At 43.9% G+C, this 22,379-nt stretch overlaps 1 protein-coding gene across 1 annotated transcript in view; it reads left to right on the forward strand.

The window, feature by feature from the left end:
* llgl1 (LLGL scribble cell polarity complex component 1) overlaps positions 1–22,379 on the forward strand; it is a 77,224-nt gene that overhangs the window by 32,100 nt on the left and 22,745 nt on the right. Inside the window, exons 12-15 of the mRNA XM_042316141.1 lie at positions 10,161–10,265; positions 10,983–11,275; positions 14,281–14,431; positions 16,533–16,671. Coding sequence (XP_042172075.1) covers positions 10,161–10,265; positions 10,983–11,275; positions 14,281–14,431; positions 16,533–16,671 — 688 coding nt within the window. The remainder of the gene's footprint in view (positions 1–10,160; positions 10,266–10,982; positions 11,276–14,280; positions 14,432–16,532; positions 16,672–22,379) is intronic.

Below are 22,379 nucleotides of genomic sequence, written 5' to 3' on the forward strand. Positions count from 1 at the left end.
TATGGGTTATTGTGTCATTATGGGTTATTGTGTCATTATGGGGGTACTGAGTCATTATGGGGTATTGTGTCATTATGGGGTACTGTGTCATTATGGGTTACTGTGTCATTATGGGTTATTGTGTCATTATGGGTTACTGCGTCATTATGGGTTACTGTGTCATTATGGGGTATTGTGTCATTATGGGGTATTGTGTCATTATGGGTTACTGTGTCATTATGGGTTACTGTGTCATTATGGGTTACTGTGTCATTATGGGTTACTGTGTCATTATGGGTTACTGTGTCATTATGGGTTATTGTGTCATTATGGGTTATTGTGTCATTATGGGGGTACTGAGTCATTATGGGGTATTGTGTCATTATGGGTTACTGTGTCATTATGGGTTACTGTGTCATTATGGGGTACTGTGTCATTATGGGTTATTGTGTCATTATGGGGTACTGAGTCATTATGGGGTACTGTGTCATTATGGGTTACTGTGTCATTATGGGGTACTGTGTCATTATGGGGTACTGTGTCATTGTGGGTTACTGTGTCATTATGGGGTATCGTGTCATTATGGCTTACTGTGTCATTATGGGGGTATCGTGTCATTATGGGTTACTGTGTCATTATGGGGGTATCGTGTCATTATGGGGGGGTCATTATTGTGTCATTATGGGTTACTGTGTCATTATGGGGTACTGTGTCATTATGGGGGTATTGTGTCATTATGGGTTACTGTGTCATTATGGGGGTATCGTGTCATGATGGGGGTATCGTGTCATTATGGGGTACTGTGTCATTATGGGGTACTGTGTCATTATGGGTTACTGTGTCATTATGGGTTACTGTGTCATTATGGGGGTATCGTGTCGTCATGGGGTGTCATTATGGTGTATTTGACTTCTTACTCTTTGACGTGTTTTCGTGTTGACCGTGGTTCTCCATGCTTACTCTCTGACATCCTTATAGTGATGATGATGATGATGTGTGTTTAGGTGGGCTGTTTTGATCCATATAGTGATGATGATGATGATGATGTGTGTTCTAGGTGGGCTGTTTTGATCCATATAGTGATGATGATGATGTGTGTTCTAGGTGGGCTGTTTTGATCTGTATAGTGATGATGATGATGTGTGTTCTAGGTGGGCTGTTTTGATCTGTATAGTGATGATGATGATGATGTGTGTTCTAGGTGGGCTGTTTTGATCCGTATAGTGATGATGATGTGTGTTCTAGGTGGGCTGTTTTGATCCGTATAGTGATGATGATTATGATGATGATGTGTGTTCTAGGTGGGCTGTTTTGATCTGTATAGTGATGATGATGATGATGTGTGTTCTAGGTGGGCTGTTTTGATCTGTATGATGTGTGATGATGATGATGATGATGATGATGATGTGTGTTCTAGGTGGGCTGTTTTGATCCGTATAGTGATGATGATGATGATGTGTGTTCTAGGTGGGCTGTTTTGATCCGTATAGTGATGATGATGATGTGTGTTCTAGGTGGGCTGTTTTTATCTGTATAGTGATGATGATGATGTGTGTTCTAGGTGGGCTGTTTTGATACGTATAGTGATGATGATGATGATGTGTGTTCTAGGTGGGCTGTTTTGATCTGTATAGTGATGATGATGATGTGTGTTCTAGGTGGGCTGTTTTGATCCGTATAGTGATGATGATTATGATGATGATGTGTGTTCTAGGTGGGCTGTTTTGATCTGTATAGTGATGATGATGATGTGTGTTCTAGATGGGCTGTTTTGATCCATATAGTTTTGATGTGATGATGATGATGATGATGATGATGATGTGTGTTCTAGGTGGGCTGTTTTGATCCGTATAGTGATGATGATGATGTGTGTTCTAGGTGGGCTGTTTTGATCCGTATAGTGATGATGATGATGATGATGATGATGTGTGTTCTAGGTGGGCTGTTTTGATCCGTATAGTGATGATGATGATGTGTGTTCTAGGTGGGCTGTTTTGATCCGTATAGTGATGATGATGATGTGTGTTCTAGGTGGGCTGTTTTGATCCGTATAGTGATGATGATGATGATGATGATGTGTGTTCTAGGTGGGCTGTTTTGATCCGTATAGTGATGATGATGATGTGTGTTCTAGGTGGGCTGTTTTGATCCGTATAGTGATGATGATGTGTGTTCTAGGTGGGCTGTTTTGATCTGTATAGTGATGATGATGATGTGTGTTCTAGGTGGGCTGTTTTGATCTGTATAGTGATGATGATGATGTGTGTTCTAGGTGGGCTGTTTTGATCTGTATAGTGATGATGATGTGTGTTCTAGGTGGGCTGTTTTGATCCGTATAGTGATGATGATGATGATGATGTGTGTTCTAGGTGGGCTGTTTTGATCCGTATAGTGATGATGATGATGTGTGTTCTAGGTGGGCTGTTTTGATCTGTATAGTGATGATGATGATGTGTGTTCTAGGTGGGCTGTTTTGATCTGTATAGTGATGATGATGATGTGTGTTCTAGGTGGGCTGTTTTGATCTGTATAGTGATGATGATGATGTGTGTTCTAGGTGGGCTGTTTTGATCCTTATAGTGATGATGATGTGTGTTCTAGGTGGGCTGTTTTGATCCTTATAGTGATGATGATGTGTGTTCTAGGTGGGCTGTTTTGATCCTTATAGTGATGATGATGTGTGTTCTAGGTGGGCTGTTTTGATCTGTATAGTGATGATGATGATGATGATGATGATGTGTGTTCTAGGTGGGCTGTTTTGATCTGTATAGTGATGATGATGATGTGTGTTCTAGGTGGGCTGTTTTGATCCTTATAGTGATGATGATGTGTGTTCTAGGTGGGCTGTTTTGATCCGTATAGTGATGATGATGATGTGTGTTCTAGGTGGGCTGTTTTGATCCGTATAGTGATGATGATGATGATGATGATGTGTGTTCTAGGTGGGCTGTTTTGATCCGTATATTGATGATGATGATGTGTGTTCTAGATGGGCTGTTTTGATCCGTATATTGATGATGATGATGTGTGTTCTAGATGGGCTGTTTTGATCCGTATAGTGATGATGATGATGTGTGTTCTAGATGGGCTGTTTTGATCCGTATAGTGATGATGATGATGTGTGTTCTAGATGGGCTGTTTTGATCCGTATATTGATGATGATGATGTGTGTTCTAGGTGGGCTGTTTTGATCCGTATAGTGATGATGATGATGATGATGATGATGATGTGTGTTCTAGGTGGGCTGTTTTGATCCGTATAGTGATGATGATGATGATGATGTGTGTTCTAGGTGGGCTGTTTTGATCTGTATAGTGATGATGATGATGTGTGTTCTAGATGGGCTGTTTTGATCTGTATAGTGATGATGTGTGTTCTAGGTGGGCTGTTTTGATCCGTATAGTGATGATGATGATGTGTGTTCTAGGTGGGCTGTTTTGATCTGTATAGTGATGATGATGATGTGTGTTCTAGATGGGCTGTTTTGATCTGTATAGTGATGATGATGATGTGTGTTCTAGGTGGGCTGTTTTGATCCGTATAGTGATGATGATGATGTGTGTTCTAGGTGGGCTGTTTTGATCCGTATAGTGATGATGATGATGTGTGTTCTAGGTGGGCTGTTTTGATCTGTATAGTGATGATGATGATGTGTGTTCTAGGTGGGCTGTTTTGATCCGTATAGTGATGATGATGATGATGATGATGTGTGTTCTAGATGGGCTGTTTTGATCCGTATAGTGATGATGATGATGTGTGTTCTAGGTGGGCTGTTTGATCTGTATAGTGATGATGATGATGATGATGTGTGTTTTAGGTGGGCTGTTTTGATCTGTATAGTGATGATAATGATGTGTGTTCTAGGTGGGCTGTTTTGATCCGTATAGTGATGATGATGATGATGTGTGTTCTAGGTGGGCTGTTTTGATCCGTATAGTGATGATGATGATGTGTGTTCTAGGTGGGCTGTTTTGATCCGTATAGTGATGATGATGATGTGTGTTCTAGATGGGCTGTTTTGATCTGTATAGTGATGATGATGATGTGTGTTCTAGGTGGGCTGTTTTGATCCGTATAGTGATGATGATGATGATGATGTGTGTTCTAGATGGGCTGTTTTGATCCGTATAGTGATGATGATGATGTGTGTTCTAGGTGGGCTGTTTTGATCCGTATAGTGATGATGATGATGTGTGTTCTAGGTGGGCTGTTTTGATCTGTATAGTGATGATGATGTGTGTTCTAGGTGGGCTGTTTTGATCTGTATAGTGATGATGATGATGTGTGTTCTAGGTGGGCTGTTTTGATCCGTATAGTGATGATGATGATGTGTGTTCTAGGTGGGCTGTTTTGATCTGTATAGTGATGATGATGATGTGTGTTCTAGGTGGGCTGTTTTGATCTGTATAGTGATGATGATGATGTGTTCTAGGTGGGCTGTTTTGATCTGTATAGTGATGATGATGATGTGTGTTCTAGGTGGGCTGTTTTGATCTGTATAGTGATGATGATGATGTGTGTTCTAGGTGGGCTGTTTTGATCCGTATAGTGATGATGATGATGTGTGTTCTAGGTGGGCTGTTTTGATCCGTATAGTGATGATGATGATGATGATGTGTGTTCTAGGTGGGCTGTTTTGATCTGTATAGTGATGATGATGTGTGTTCTAGGTGGGCTGTTTTGATCCGTATATGATGATGATGTGTGTTCTAGGTGGGCTGTTTTGATCCGTATAGTGATGATGATGTGTGAGGTGGGCTGTTTTGATGATGATGATGATGATGATGTGTGTTCTAGGTGGGCTGTTTTGATCTGTATAGTGATGATGATGATGATGTGTGTTCTAGGTGGGCTGTTTTGATCTGTATATGATGATGATGATGATGTGTGTTCTAGGTGGGCTGTTTTGATCTGTATATGATGATGATGATGATGTGTGTTCTAGATGGGCTGTTTTGATCCGTATAGTGATGATGATGATGTGTGTTCTAGGTGGGCTGTTTTGATCCGTATAGTGATGATGATGATGTGTGTTCTAGGTGGGCTGTTTTGATCCGTATAGTGATGATGATGATGATGATGATGTGTGTTCTAGGTGGGCTGTTTTGATCTGTATAGTGATGATGATGTGTGTTTTGATGGGCTGTTTTGATCCGTATAGTGATGATGATGAGTGATGATGATGATGATGATGATGATGTGTGTTCTAGGTGGGCTGTTTTGATCTGTATAGTGATGATGATGATGTGTGTTCTAGGTGGGCTGTTTTGATCCGTATAGTGATGATGATGATGTGTGTTCTAGGTGGGCTGTTTTGATCCGTATATGTGTGATGATGATGATGATGATGATGATGTGTGTTCTAGGTGGGCTGTTTTGATCTGTATAGTGATGATGATGTGTGTTCTAGATGGGCTGTTTTGATCCGTATAGTGATGATGATGATGTGTGTTCTAGGTGGGCTGTTTTGATCCGTATAGTGATGATGATGATGTGTGTTCTAGGTGGGCTGTTTTGATCTGTATAGTGATGATGATGATGATGTGTGTTCTAGGTGGGCTGTTTTGATCTGTATAGTGATGATGTGTGTTCTAGGTGGGCTGTTTTGATCCGTATATGTGATGATGATGATGATGATGATGATGTGTGTTCTAGGTGGGCTGTTTTGATCCGTATAGTGATGATGATGATGTGTGTTCTAGGTGGGCTGTTTTGATCCGTATAGTGATGATGATGATGTGTGTTCTAGGTGGGCTGTTTTGATCTGTATAGTGATGATGATGATGTGTGTTCTAGGTGGGCTGTTTTGATCCGTATAGTGATGATGATGATGATGATGATGTGTGTTCTAGATGGGCTGTTTTGATCCGTATAGTGATGATGATGATGTGTGTTCTAGGTGGGCTGTTTTGATCTGTATAGTGATGATGATGATGATGATGATGATGATGTGTGTTTTAGGTGGGCTGTTTTGATCTGTATAGTGATGATGATGATGTGTGTTCTAGGTGGGCTGTTTTGATCCGTATAGTGATGATGATGATGATGATGTGTGTTCTAGGTGGGCTGTTTTGATCCGTATAGTGATGATGATGATGTGTGTTCTAGGTGGGCTGTTTTGATCCGTATAGTGATGATGATGATGTGTGTTCTAGATGGGCTGTTTTGATCTGTATAGTGATGATGATGATGTGTGTTCTAGGTGGGCTGTTTTGATGATGTATAGTGATGATGATGTGTGATGTTTTGATGATGATGATGATGTGTGTTCTAGATGGGCTGTTTTGATCCGTATAGTGATGATGATGATGTGTGTTCTAGGTGGGCTGTTTTGATCCGTATAGTGATGATGATGATGATGTGTGTTCTAGGTGGGCTGTTTTGATCTGTATAGTGATGATGATGTGTGTTCTAGGTGGGCTGTTTTGATCTGTATAGTGATGATGATGATGTGTGTTCTAGGTGGGCTGTTTTGATCCGTATAGTGATGATGATGTGTGTTCTAGGTGGGCTGTTTTGATCTGTATAGTGATGATGATGATGTGTGTTCTAGGTGGGCTGTTTTGATCTGTATAGTGATGATGATGTGTGTTCTAGGTGGGCTGTTTTGATCCGTATAGTGATGATGATGATGTGTGTTCTAGGTGGGCTGTTTTGATCCGTATAGTGATGATGATGATGTGTGTTCTAGGTGGGCTGTTTTGATCCGTGATGATGTAGTGATGATGATGATGATGATGATGTGTGTTCTAGGTGGGCTGTTTTGATCTGTATAGTGATGATGATGTGTGTTCTAGGTGGGCTGTTTTGATCCGTATAGTGATGATGATGATGATGATGATGATGATGTGTGTTCTAGGTGGGCTGTTTTGATCTGTATAGTGATGATGATGATGTGTGTTCTAGGTGGGCTGTTTTGATCCGTATAGTGATGATGATGATGTGTGTTCTAGGTGGGCTGTTTTGATCCGTATAGTGATGATGATGATGATGTTTTGATGATGATGATGATGATGTGTGTTCTAGGTGGGCTGTTTTGATCTGTATAGTGATGATGATGTGTGTTCTAGGTGGGCTGTTTTGATCCGTATAGTGATGTGGGCTGTTTTGATCCGTATAGTGATGATGTGTTCTAGGTGGGCTGTGTTCTAGGTGGGCTGTTTTGATCCGTATATGTGTGATGATGATGATGTGTGTTCTAGGTGGGCTGTTTTGATCTGTATAGTGATGATGATGATGATGTGTGTTCTAGGTGGGCTGTTTTGATCTGTATAGTGATGATGATGATGTTGTTCTATCTGTTTTGATCCGTATAGTGATGATGATGATGATGATGTGTGTTCTAGGTGGGCTGTTTTGATCCGTATAGTGATGTATAGTGATGATGATGATGTGTGTTCTAGGTGGGCTGTTTTGATCCGTATAGTGATGATGATGATGTGTGTTCTAGGTGGGCTGTTTTGATCTGTATAGTGATGATGATGATGTGTGTTCTAGGTGGGCTGTTTTGATCCGTATAGTGATGATGATGATGATGATGATGATGATGATGTGTGTTCTAGGTGGGCTGTTTTGATCCGTATAGTGATGATGATGATGTGTGTTCTAGGTGGGCTGTTTTGATCTGTATAGTGATGATGAGATGATGATGATGATGATGTGTGTTAGGTGGGCTGTTTTGATCTGTATAGTGATGATGATGATGTGTGTTCTAGGTGGGCTGTTTTGATCCGTATAGTGATGATGATGATGATGATGTGTGTTCTAGGTGGGCTGTTTTGATCCGTATAGTGAGTGATGATGATGATGTGTGTTCTAGGTGGGCTGTTTTGATGATGATGATATAGTGATGGGCTGTTTTGATGATGATGATGATGTGTGTTCTAGGTGGGCTGTTTTGATCTGTATAGTGATGATGATGATGTGTGTTCTAGGTGGGCTGTTTTGATCTGTATAGTGATGATGATGATGTGTGTTCTAGGTGGGCTGTTTTGATCTGTATAGTGATGATGATGATGTGTGTTCTAGGTGGGCTGTTTTGATCTGTATAGTGATGATGATGATGTGTGTTCTAGGTGGGCTGTTTTGATCCGTATATGATGATGATGATGATGATGATGTGTGTTCTAGATGGGCTGTTTTGATCTGTATAGTGATGATGATGATGTGTGTTCTAGGTGGGCTGTTTTGATCCGTGTTCTGATGGGCTGATGATGATGATGATGATGATGTGTGTTCTAGGTGGGCTGTTTTGATCTGTATAGTGATGATGATGTGTGTTCTAGGTGGGCTGTTTTGATCTGTATAGTGATGATGATGATGTGTGTTCTAGGTGGGCTGTTTTGATCCGTATAGTGATGATGATGATGTGTGTTCTAGGTGGGCTGTTTTGATCTGTATAGTGATGATGATGATGTGTGTTCTAGGTGGGCTGTTTTGATCTGTATAGTGATGATGATGATGTGTGTTCTAGGTGGGCTGTTTTGATCCGTATAGTGATGATGATGATGTGTGTTCTAGATGGGCTGTTTTGATCTGTATAGTGATGATGATGATGTGTGTTCTAGGTGGGCTGTTTTGATCCGTATAGTGATGATGATGATGATGATGATGATGATGATGATGATGATGTGTGTTCTAGATGGGCTGTTTTGATCCGTATAGTGATGATGATGATGTGTGTTCTAGGTGGGCTGTTTTGATCCGTATAGTGATGATGATGATGATGATGTGTGTTCTAGGTGGGCTGTTTTGATCTGTATAGTGATGATGATGATGTGTGTTCTAGGTGGGCTGTTTTGATCCGTATAGTGTGATGATGATGTGTGTTCTAGGTGGGCTGTTTTGATCTGTATAGTGTGATGATGATGTGTGTTCTAGGTGGGCTGATGATAGTGATGATGATGATGATGATGTGTGTTCTAGGTGGGCTGTTTTGATCCGTATAGTGATGATGATGATGTGTGTTCTAGGTGGGCTGTTTTGATCTGTATATGATGATGATGTGTGTTCTAGGTGGGCTGTTTTGATCCGTATAGTGATGATGATGATGTGTGTTCTAGGTGGGCTGTTTTGATCCGTATAGTGATGATGATGATGTGTGTTCTAGGTGGGCTGTTTTGATCCGTATAGTGTATAGTGATGATGATGATGATGATGATGTGTGTTCTAGGTGGGCTGTTTTGATCTGTATAGTGATGATGATGAGTGTTCTGAGGTGGGCTGTTTTGATCCGTATATGTGTGATGATGATGATGATGATGTGTGTTCTAGGTGGGCTGTTTTGATCTGTATAGTGATGATGATGATGTGTGTTCTAGGTGGGCTGTTTTGATCCGTATAGTGATGATGATGATGTGTGTTCTAGGTGGGCTGTTTTGATCCGTATGAGTGATGATGATGATGATGATGATGATGTGTGTTCTAGGTGGGCTGTTTTGATCTGTATAGTGATGATGATGTGTGTTCTAGATGGGCTGTTTTGATCCGTATAGTGATGATGATGATGTGTGTTCTAGGTGGGCTGTTTTGATCCGTATAGTGATGATGATGATGTGTGTTCTAGGTGGGCTGTTTTGATCTGTATATGTGATGATGATGATGATGTGTGTTCTAGGTGGGCTGTTTTGATCTGTATAGTGATGATGATGTGTGTTCTAGGTGGCTGTTTTGATCCGTATAGTGATGATGATGATGATGATGATGATGTGTGTGTGTTCTAGGTGGGCTGTTTTCTAGGTGGGCTGTTTTGATCTGTATAGTGATGATGATGATGATGTGTGTTCTAGGTGGGCTGTTTTGATCTGTATAGTGATGATGATGATGTGTGTTCTAGGTGGTCTGTTTTGATCCGTATGTGATGATGATGATGATGATGATGATGTGTGTTCTAGGTGGGCTGTTTTGATCTGTATAGTGATGATGATGATGATGTGTGTTCTAGGTGGGCTGTTTTGATCTGTATAGTGATGATGATGATGTGTGTTCTAGGTGGGCTGTTTTGATCTGTATAGTGATGATGATGATGTGTGTTCTAGGTGGGCTGTTTTGATCTGTATAGTGATGATGATGATGTGTGTTCTAGGTGGGCTGTTTTGATCTGTATAGTGATGATGATGATGTGTGTTTTAGGTGGGCTGTTTTGATCCGTATAGTGATGATGATGATGATGTGTGTTCTAGGTGGGCTGTTTTGATCCGTATAGTGATGATCCTCGCCTGGGGATCCAGAAGATCAGTCTGTGTAAATACAGCTGTAGACTGGTGGTGGCCGGGACAGCTGGACAGGTACCACACACACACACTGTGTTTTGGTAATTAGACACTGCCTCTTCTTCTTGAGAGCCAATAAAATCGTCTGTTCGTCTGTTTCTCCAGGTGATCGTGCTGGGTCTGAGTGATGAATGGTCTGTCTGTCTCTGTGTGTCTGTGTCTCCAGGTGATCGTGCTGGGTCTGAGTGATGAATGGTCTGTCTGTCTGTCTCTGTGTGTCTGTGTCTCCAGCTCATCGTGCTGGGTCTGAGTGATGAATGGTCTCTCTGTCTCTGTCTGTCTCTGTGTGTCTGTGTCTCCAGGTGATCGTGCTGGGTCTGAGTGATGAATGGTCTGTCTGTCTGTCTCTGTGTGTCTGTGTCTCCAGGTGATCGTGCTGGGTCTGAGTGATGAATGGTCTGTCTGTCTGTCTGTCTCTGTGTGTCTGTGTCTCCAGGTGATCGTGCTGGGTCTGAGTGATGAATGGTCTGTCTGTCTCTGTGTGTCTGTGTCTCCAGGTGATCGTGCTGGGTCTGAGTGATGAATGGTCTGTCTGTCTCTGTGTGTCTGTGTCTCCAGCTCATCGTGCTGGGTCTGAGTGATGAATGGTCTGTGTGTCTGTGTCTCCAGGTGATCGTGCTGGGTCTGAGTGATGAATGGTCTTGTCTGTCTCTGTGTGTCTGTGTCTCCAGGTGATCGTGCTGGGTCTGAGTGATGAATGGTCTCTCTGTCTCTGTCTGTCTGTGTCTCCAGGTGATCGTGCTGGGTCTGAGTGATGAATGGTCGGACCACACGGTCGATGTCTCCACGGTCGACCTGCTTCAGGACCGAGAGGGGTTCACCTGGAAGGGCCATGATAGGCTGGAGCCCCGAGCCAGCCCCGCCCCCTTCCCTCCAGGCTTCCAACCATTGGTCCTGGTGCAGGCCCTGCCCCCAGCCTCTGTTACCTCCGTGATGCTGCATGCGGAGTGGAACCTCGTAGCGTTCGGGACGAGTCACGGCTTCGGACTGTTTGACTACCACAGACGCACTGCTGTACTGGCCAGGTACACACACACACACACACACACACACACACACACACACACACACACACACACACACACACACACACACACACACACACACACACACACACACACACGACTCTACTGGCCAGGTACACACACCACACACACACACACACACTACTCTACTGGCCTGGTAGACACGCTGTACTTTCTCTGTTGTCTCCAGATGTCCCCTCTGGTGTGTTGTTAATCTGTTCTGTCTCTGTTGTCTCCAGATGTCGTCTCTGTTGTCTCCAGATGTCCCCTCTGTTGTCTCCAGATGTCCCCTCTGTTGTCTCCAGATGTCCCCTCTGGTGTGTTAATCTGTTCTGTCTCTGTTGTCTCCAGATGTCCCCTCTGGTGTGTTAATCTGTTCTGTCTCTGTTGTCTCCAGATGTCCCCTCTGTTGTCTCCAGATGTCCTCTCTGTTGTCTCCAGATGTCCCCTCTGTTGTCTCCAGATGTCCCTTCTGGTGTGTGTTAATCCGTTCTCTCTCTGTTGTCTCCAGATGTCCCCTCTGTTGTCTCCAGGTGTCCCCTCTGGTGTGTTGTTAATCTGTTCTGTCTCTCTGTTGTCTCCAGATGTCCCCTCTGTTGTCTCCAGATGTCCCCTCTGTTGTGTTGTTAATCTGTTCTGTCTCTGCTGTCTCCAGATGTCCCCTCTGTTGTCTCCAGATGTCCCCTCTGGTGTTGTTTATCTATTCTGTCTCTGTTGTCTCCAGATGTCCCCTCTTGTCTCCAGGTGTCCCCTCTGTTGTCTCCAGATGTCCCCTCTGGTGTGTTAATCTGTTCTGTCTCTGTTGTCTCCAGATGTCCCCTCTGGTGTGTTGTTAATCTGTCTCTGTTGTCTCCAGATGTCCCCTCTGTTGTGTTAATCTGTTCTGTCTCTGTTGTCTCCAGATGTCCCTTCTGGTGTGTTGTTAATCTGTTCTGTCTCTCTGTTGTCTCCAGATGTCCCCTCTGGTGTCTCCAGTTGTCCCCTCTGTTGTGTCTCTCTGTTGTCTCTAGATGTCCCCTCTGGTGTTGTTAATCTGTTCTGTCTCTGCTGTCTCCAGATGTCCCCTCTGTTGTCTCCAGATGTCCCCTCTGGTGTGTTGTTAATCTGTTCTGTCTCTGTTGTCTCCAGATGTCCCCTCTGGTGTCTCCAGATGTCCCATCTGGTGTGTTAATCTGTTTTGTCTCTCTGTTGTCTCCAGATGTCCCCTCTGGTGTGTTGTTAATCTGTTCTGTCTCTGTTGTCTCCAGATGTCCCCTCTGGTGTGTAGTTCATCTGTTCTGTCTCTGTTGTCTCCAGATGTCCCCTCTGGTGTGTTAATCTGTTCTGTCTCTCTGTTGTCTCCAGATGTCCCCTCTGGTGTGTTGTTAATCTGTTCTGTCTCTGTTGTCTCCAGATGTCCCCTCTGGTGTGTAGTTCATCTGTTCTGTCTCTGTTGTCTCCAGATGTCCCTCTGGTGTGTAGTTCATCTGTTCTGTCTCTGTTGTCTCCAGATGTCCCCTCTGGTGTGTGTTAATCTGTTCTGTCTCTGTTGTCTCCAGATGTCCCCTCTGTTGTCTCCAGATGTCCCCTCTGGTGTTGTTCATCTATTCTGTCTCTGTTGTCTCCAGATGTCCCCTCTGTTGTCTCCAGGTGTCCCCTCTGTTGTCTCCAGATGTCCCCTCTGGTGTGTTGTTAATCTGTTCTGTCTCTCTGTTGTCTCCAGATGTCCCCTCTGGTGTCTCCAGGTGTCCCCTCTGTTGTGTCTCTCTGTTGTCTCCAGATGTCCCCTCTGTTGTCTCCAGATGTCCCCTCTGGTGTGTTAATCTGTTCTGTCTCTGTTGTCTCCAGATGTCCCCTCTGGTGTGTTGTTAATCTGTTCTGTCTCTCTGTTGTCTCCAGATGTCCCCTCTGGTGTCTCCAGGTGTCCCCTCTGTTGTGTCTCTCTGTTGTCTCTAGATGTCCCCTCTGGTGTTGTTAATCTGTTCTGTCTCTCTGTTGTTTCTAGATGTCCCCTCTGGTGTTGTTAATCTGTTCTGTCTCTCTGTTGTCTCCAGATGTCCCTCTGTTGTCTCCAGATGTCCCCTCTAATCTGTTCTGTCTCCAGATGTCCCCTCTGGTGTGTTGTTAATCTGTTCTGTCTCTGTTGTCTCCAGATGTCCCCTCTGTTCTCCAGGTGTCCCCTCTGTTGTGTCTCTCTGTTGTCTCTAGATGTCCCCTCTGGTGTTGTTAATCTGTTCTGTCTCTCTGTTGTCTCCAGATGTCCCCTCTGGTGTTGTTAATCTGTTCTGTCTCTGTTGTCTCCAGATGTCCCCTCTGGTGTGTTGTTAATCTGTTCTGTCTCTCTGTTGTCTCCAGATGTCCCCTCTGGTGTCTCCAGGTGTCCCCTCTGTTGTGTCTCTCTGTTGTCTCTAGATGTCCCCTCTGGTGTTGTTAATCTGTTCTGTCTCTCTGTTGTTTCTAGATGTCCCCTCTGGTGTTGTTAATCTGTTCTGTCTCTCTGTTGTCTCCAGATGTACCCTCTGTTGTCTCCAGATGTCCCCTCTGGTGTGTTAATCTGTTCTGTCTCTCTGTTGTCTCCAGGTGTCCCCTCTGGTGTGTTAATCTGTTCTGTCTCTCTGTTGTCTCCAGATGTCCCCTCTGGTGTTGTTAATCTGTTCTGTCTCTGTTGTCTCCAGATGTCCCCTCTGGTGTTGTTAATCTGTTCTGTCTCTCTGTTGTCTCCATATGTCCCCTCTGTTGTCTCCAGATGTCCCCTCTGGTGTTGTTAATCTGTTCTGTCTCCAGGTGTCCCCTCTGGTGTTGTTAATCTGTTCTGTCTCTCTGTTGTCTCCAGGTGTCCCCTCTGGTGTGTTAATCTGTTCTGTCTCTCTGTTGTCTCCAGGTGTCCCCTCTGGTGTGTTAATCTGTTCTGTCTCTCTGTTGTCTCCAGGTGTCCCCTCTGGTGTTGTTAATCTGTTCTGTCTCTCTGTTGTCTCCAGGTGTCCCCTCTGGTGTGTTAATCTGTTCTGTCTCTCTGTTGTCTCCAGGTGTACCCTGCACCCTAACGACTCCCTAGCGATGGAGGGTCCTCTCAGCAGAGTGAAGAGTCTGAAGAAGTCTCTCAGACAGAGCTTCAGACGCATCAGGAAGAGTAGAGTGTCTGGGAAGAAACGCCCCATCCCCACCCCTACCAGCAAGGTAACACACACAGTGAGACAGCTTGATGTACTGGACATCCCCTGGACAGGACACTAGTCTGTCTCCTGTTTCTGTAGTGAGACAGCTTGATGTACAGGACACCCCCTGGACAGGACACTAGTCTGTCTCCTGTTTCTGTAGTGAGACAGCTTGATGTACCAGGACACCCCCTGGACAGGACACTAGTCTGTCTCCTGTTTCTGTAGTGAGACAGCTTGATGTACCAGGACACCCCCTGGACAGGACACTAGTCTGTCTCCTGTTTCTGTAGTGAGACAGCTTGATGTACAGGACACCCCCTGGACAGGACACTAGTCTGTCTCCTGTTTCCTTAGTGAGACAGCTTGATGTACCAGGACACCCCCTGGACAGGACACTAGTCTGTCTCCTGTTTCTGTAGTGAGACAGCTTGATGTACCAGGACACCCCCTGGACAGGACACTAGTCTGTCTCCTGTTTCCTTAGTGAGACAGCTTGATGTACCAGGACACCCCCTGGACAGGACACTAGTCTGTCTCCCGTTACCTTAGTGAGACAGCTTGATGTACCAGGACACCCCCTGGACAGGACACTAGTCTGTCTCCCGTTACCTTAGTGAGACAGCTTGATGTACCAGGACACCCCCTGGACAGGACACTAGTCTGTCTCCTGTTTCTGTAGTGAGACAGCTTGATGTACCAGGACACCCCCTGGACAGGACACTAGTCTGTCTCCTGTTTCTGTAGTGAGACAGCTTGATGTACCAGGACACCCCCTGGACAGGACACTAGTCTGTCTCCCGTTACCTTAGTGAGACAGCTTGATGCACAGCACTCTGACCATGTTAGTGTTTTCATGTTGTCTGGAGCATTAGTAACCGTGGCTGTGTCACCGCCAACAATTTTACATTTTAGGTTGTTGTTTTTTTTGCCAATGTTTACAACCGTGGCCGTGTCAACCGGGGCCGTGTCAACCGGGGCCGTGTCAACCGGGGCCGTTTGTTAATTCCATAAATTATTGTTATGCTCCGGCACCTCTTGCACCCTGGATGTCTAGAATGAGCATCAAACCAGAGGGTGTGAATTTCCCAACGCACCCTGGATGTCTAGAATGAGCATCAAACCAGAGGGTGTGAATTTCCCAACGCACCCTGGATGTCTAGAATGAGCATCAAACCAGAGGGTGTGAATTTCCCAACGCACCCTGGATGTCTAGAATGAGCATCAAACCAGAGGGTGTGAATTTCCCAACGCACCCTGGATGTCTAGAATGAGCATCAAACCAGAGGGTGTGAATTTCCCAACGCACCCTGGATGTCTAGAATGAGCATCAAACCAGAGGGTGTGAATTTCCCAACGCACCCTGGATGTCTAGAATGAGCATCAAACCAGAGGGTGTGAATTTCCCAACGCACCCTGGATGACTAGAATGAGCATCAAACCAGAGGGTGTGAATTTCCCAACGCACCCTGGATGTCTAGAATGAGCATCAAACCAGAGGGTGTGAATTTCCCAACGCACCCTGGATGTCTAGAATGAGCATCAAACCAGAGGGTGTGAATTTCCCAACGCACCCTGGATGTCTAGAATGAGCATCAAACCAGAGGGTGTGAATTTCCCAACGCACCCTGGATGTCTAGAATGAGCATCAAACCAGAGGGTGTGAATTTCCCAACGCACCCTGGATGTCTAGAATGAGCATCAAACCACAGGGTGTGAATTTCCCAACGCACCCTGGATGTCTAGAATGAGCATCAAACCAGAGGGTGTGAATTTCCCAACGCACCCTGGATGTCTAGAATGAGCATCAAACCAGAGGGTGTGAATTTCCCAACGCACCCTGGATGTCTAGAATGAGCATCAAACCAGAGGGTGTGAATTTCCCAACGCACCCTGGATGTCTAGAATGAGCATCATGATGAACGTGACACCGTTCTATGGCAGCCATGTTAGCCCAACATTATATGGGGAATATTTAAATAATGATATGTCATTGAATGTCTAGAATTACATCAGTACTCAAAACATATAAAATAGATTTGGTTCTCACAATATAATACGTTGGTTGGTTCTCACAGAGCATCCAATGAGTGTGACATCACTTCCTGTGTGTGTGTGTGTAGATCCAGGAGGCCAACGCAGCGCTAGCTGACCAGGAGGAAGTAGCTCCGGTGCAGAGGAGGATCGAGCCAAGATCAGCTGACGACTCTCTATCAGGAGTGGTGCGATGCCTCTGTTTCGCTGATACATACCTCAGAGACGGTATGATTCTGTCTGATACGTACCTCAGAGACTGTATGATATGATTCTGTCTGATACGTACCTCAGAGATGATATGATTCTGTCTGATACGTACCTCAGAGACTGTATGATATGATTCTGTCTGATACGTACCTCAGAGACGGTATGATTCTGTCTGATACGTACCTTAGAGACAGTATGGTATGATTCTGTCTGATACGTACCTTAGAGACGGTATGGTATGATTCTGTCTGATACGTACCTTAGAGACGGTATGATTCTGTCTGATACGTACCTTCAGAGAGAGATGATTCTGTCTGGTACCTGGTATGATTCTGTCTGATACGTACCTCAGAGACGGTATGATTCTGTCTGATACGTACCCAGATACGTACCTTAGACAGTATGATTCTGTCTGATACGTACCTCAGAGACTGTATTCTGATATGATTCTGTCTGATACGTACCTCAGAGACGGTATGATTCTTCTATACGTACCTCAGAGACGTATGTATGATTCTGTCTGATACGTACCTCAGAGACATGATAGATTCTGTCTGATACGTACCTTAGAGACGGTATGATATGATTCTGTCTGATACGTACCTCAGAGACTGTATGATTCTATGATTCTGTCTGATACGTACCTCAGAGACTGTATGATATGATTCTGTCTGATACGTACCTCAGAGACTGTATGATATGATTCTGTCTGATACGTACCTCAGAGACGGTATGATATGATTTCTCAGAGTCTGATACGTACCCTAGAGACTTATGAGACAGAGGTATGATTCTGTCTGATACGTACCTTAGAGACGGTATGATGTCTGTCTGATACGTACCTTAGAGACAGTATGGTATGATTCTGTCTGATACGTACCTCAGAGACGGTAGTATGATTCTGTCTGATACGTACCTCAGAGATATGATTCTGTCTGATACGTACCTCAGAGACGGTATGATTCTGTCTGATACGTACCTTAGAGACGGTATGATTCTGTCTGATACGTACCTTAGAGACGGTATGATTCTGTCTGATACGTACCTTAGAGACAGTATGGTATGATTCTGTCTGATACGTACCTTAGAGACGGTATGATTCTGTCTGATACGTACCTTAGAGACAGGATGGTATGATTCTGTCTGATACGTACCTTAGAGACGGTATGGTATGATTCTGTCTGATACGTACCTCAGAGACGATATGATTCTGTCTGATACGTACCTCAGAGACGATATGATTCTGTCAGATACGTACCTCAGAGACTGTATGATATGATTCTGTCTGATACGTACCTCAGAGACTGTATGATATGATTCTGTCTGATACGTACCTCAGAGACTGTATGATATGATTCTGTCAGATACGTACCTCAGAGACGGTATGATATGATTCTGTCTGATATGTGCCTCAGAGACGATATGATTCTGTCTGATACGTATTCTCAGAGACGGTATGGTATGATTCTGTCTGATACGTACCTTAGAGACAGTATGGTATGATTCTGTCTGATATGATTCTGTCTGATACGTACCTCAGAGAGATGGTATGATTCTGTCTGATACGTACCTCAGAGACGGTATGATTCTGTCTGATACGTACCTCAGAGACGATATGATTCTGTCTGATACGTACCTCAGAGACGATATGATTCTGTCAGATACGTACCTCAGAGACTGTATGATATGATTCTGTCTGATACGTACCTCAGAGACTGTATGATATGATTCTGTCTGATACGTACCTCAGAGACTGTATGATATGATTCTGTCAGATACGTACCTCAGAGACGGTATGATATGATTCTGTCTGATATGTGCCTCAGAGACGATATGATTCTGTCTGATACGTACCTTAGAGACGGTATGGTATGATTCTGTCTGATACGTACCTCAGAGACGGTATGATTCTGTCTGATACGTACCTCAGAGACGGTATGATTCTGTCTGATACGTACCTCAGAGACGGTATGATTCTGTCTGATACGTACCTCAGAGACGGTATGATTCTGTCTCTGTCAGAGATACGGTATGATTCTGTCTGAGAGTACAGAGACGGTATGATATGATTCTGTCTGATACGTACCTCAGAGACGGTATGGTATGATTCTGTCTGATACGTACCTCAGAGACGGTATGGTATGATTCTGTCTGATACGTACCTCAGAGACGGTATGGTATGATTCTGTCTGATACGTACCTCAGAGACGGTATGATATGATTCTGTCTGATACGTACCTCAGAGACGGTATGGTCTGATTCTGTCTGATACGTACCTCAGAGACGGTATGGTATGATTCTGTCTGATACGTACCTCAGAGACGGTATGGTATGATTCTGTCTGATACGTACCTCAGAGACGGTATGGTATGATTCTGTCTGATACGTACCTCAGAGACGGTATGATTCTGTCTGATACGTACCTCAGAGACTGTATGATATGATTCTGTCTGATACGTACCTCAGAGACTGTATGATATGATTCTGTCTGATACGTACCTCAGAGACTGTATGATATGATTCTGTCTGATACGTACCTCAGAGACTGTATGATATGATTCTGTCTGATACGTACCTCAGAGACTGTATGATATGATTCTGTCTGATACGTACCTCAGAGACGGTATGATAGGATTCTGTCTGATACGTACCTTAGAGACGGTATGATTCTGTCTGATACGTACCTTAGAGACGGTATGATTCTGTCTGATACGTACCTTAGAGACAGTATGGTATGATTCTGTCTGATACGTACCTTAGAGACGGTATGATATGATTCTGTCTGATACGTACCTCAGAGACGGTATGATTCTGTCTGATACGTACCTTAGAGACGGTATGATTCTGTCTGATACGTACCTTAGAGACAGTACGGTATGATTCTGTCTGATACGTACCTTAGAGACAGTATGGTATGATTCTGTCTGATACGTACCTTAGAGACGGTATGTATGATTCTGTCTGATATTCTGTACAGAGACTATGATTCTGTCTGATACGACAGAGACGGTATGGTATGATTCTGTCTGATACGTACCTTAGAGACGGTATGGTATGATTCTGTCTGATTCTGTCGTACCTCAGAGACGGATATGATTCTGTCTGATACGTACCTCAGAGACGGTATGGTATGATTCTGTCTGATACGTACCTCAGAGAGTATGATTCTGTCTGGTATCAGAGACGGTATGATTCTGTCTGATACGTACCTCAGAGAGTATGGTATGATTCTGTCTGATACGTACCTCAGAGACGGTATGATTCTGTCTGATACGTACCTCAGAGACGGTATGATTCTGTCTGATACGTACCTCAGAGACGGTATGATTCTGTCTGATACGTACCTCAGAGACGGTATGATATGATTCTGTCTGATACGTACCTCAGAGACGGTATGGTATGATTCTGTCTGATACGTACCTCAGAGACGGTATGGTATGATTCTGTCTGATACGTACCTCAGAGACGGTATGGTATGATTCTGTCTGATACGTACCTCAGAGACGGTATGGTATGATTCTGTCTGATACGTACCTCAGAGACGGTATGGTATGATTCTGTCTGATACGTACCTCAGAGACGGTATGATATGATTCTGTCTGATACGTACCTCAGAGACGGTATGGTATGATTCTGTCTGATACGTACCTCAGAGACGGTATGGTATGATTCTGTCTGATACGTACCTCAGAGACGGTATGGTATGATTCTGTCTGATACGTACCTCCGAGACGGTATGGTATGATTCTGTCTGATACGTACCTCCGAGACGGTATGGTATGATTCTGTCTGATACGTACCTCAGAGACGATATGATTCTGTCAGATACGTACCTCAGAGACTGTATGATATGATTCTGTCTGATACGTACCTCAGAGACTGTATGATATGATTCTGTCTGATACGTACCTCAGAGACGGTATGATATATGATTCTGTCTGATATGATTCTGTACCTCAGAGACGATATGATTCTGTCTGATACGTACCTTCAGAGACGGTATGATATGATTCTGTCTGATACGTACCTCAGAGACGATATGATTCTGTCTGATACGTACCTCAGAGACGGATATGATTCTGTCTGATACGTACCTTAGAGACTGTATGTATGATTCTGTATGATTCGGTATGGTATGATTCTGTCTGATACGTACCTCAGAGACGGTATGGTATGATTCTGTCTGATACGTACCTCAGAGACGGTATGGTATGATTCTGTCTGATACGTACCTCAGAGACGGTATGATATGATTCTGTCTGATACGTACCTCAGAGACGGTATGATATGATTCTGTCTGATACGTACCTCAGAGACTCAGAGACTGTATGGTATGATTCTGTCTGATACGTACCTCAGAGACGGTATGATATGATTCTGTCTGATACGTACCTCAGAGAGATGGTATGATTCTGTCTGATACGTACCTCAGAGACGGTATGGTATGATTCTTCTGTCTCAGAGATATGATTCTGTCTGATACGTACCTCAGAGACGGTATGATGATTCTGTATGATTCTGGTATGATTCTGTCTGATACGTACCTCAGAGACGTATGTATGGTATGATTCTGATTCTGTCGTACGTACCTCAGAGAGATATGATTCTGTCTGGTATGGTATGATTCTGTCTGATACGTACCTCCGAGACGGTATGGTATGATTCTGTCTGATACGTACCTCAGAGACGGTATGGTATGATTCTGTCTGATACGTACCTCAGAGACGGTATGATATGATTCTGTCTGATACGTACCTCAGAGACGGTATGATTCTGTCTGATACGTACCTTAGAGACGGTATGATATGATTCTGTCTGATACGTACCTTAGAGACGGTATGATATGATTCTGTCTGATACGTACCTTAGAGACGGTATGGTATGATTCTGTCTGATACGTACCTTAGAGACGGTATGGTATGATTCTGTCTGATACGTACCTCAGAGACGGTATGATTCTGTCTGATACGTACCTCAGAGACGGTATGATTCTGTCTGATACGTACCTCAGAGACGGTATGATTCTGTCTGATACGTACCTTAGAGACGGTATGATTCTGTCCTCAGAGACGGTATGATTCTGTCTGATACGTACCTCAGAGACGGTATGATTCTGTCTGATACGTACCTCAGAGACGGTATGATTCTGTCTGATACGTACCTCAGAGACGATATGATTCTGTCTGATACGTACCTCAGAGACGGTATGATTCTGTCTGATACGTACCTCAGAGACGGTATGATATGATTCTGTCTGATGCGTACCTCAGAGACGGTATGATATGATTCTGTCTGATACGTACCTTAGAGACGGTATGATATGATTCTGTCTGATATGTACCTCAGAGACGATATGATTCTGTCTGATACGTACCTTAGAGACGGTATGATATGATTCTGTCTGATATGTACCTCAGAGACGATATGATTCTGTCTGAAACGTACCTCAGAGACGGTATGATATGATTCTGTCTGATACGTACCTCAGAGACGGTATGATATGAGTCTGTCTGATACAGTTGCCAGAAGTTTAAATACACTTAGGTTGGAGTCATTAAAACTTGTTTTTCAACCCCTCCACACATTTCTTGTTAACAAACTATAGTTTTGGTGAGTCGGTTAGGACATCTACTTTGAGGATGACAAGTCATTTCTCCAACAACTGTTTACAGACAGATTATTTCACTGATAATTCACTGTATCACAATTCCAGTGGGTCAGAAGTT

The sequence above is a fragment of the Oncorhynchus tshawytscha genome, unplaced genomic scaffold, assembly GCF_018296145.1.
Source record: "Oncorhynchus tshawytscha isolate Ot180627B unplaced genomic scaffold, Otsh_v2.0 Un_contig_612_pilon_pilon, whole genome shotgun sequence".
Classification (NCBI taxonomy): domain Eukaryota; kingdom Metazoa; phylum Chordata; class Actinopteri; order Salmoniformes; family Salmonidae; genus Oncorhynchus; species Oncorhynchus tshawytscha.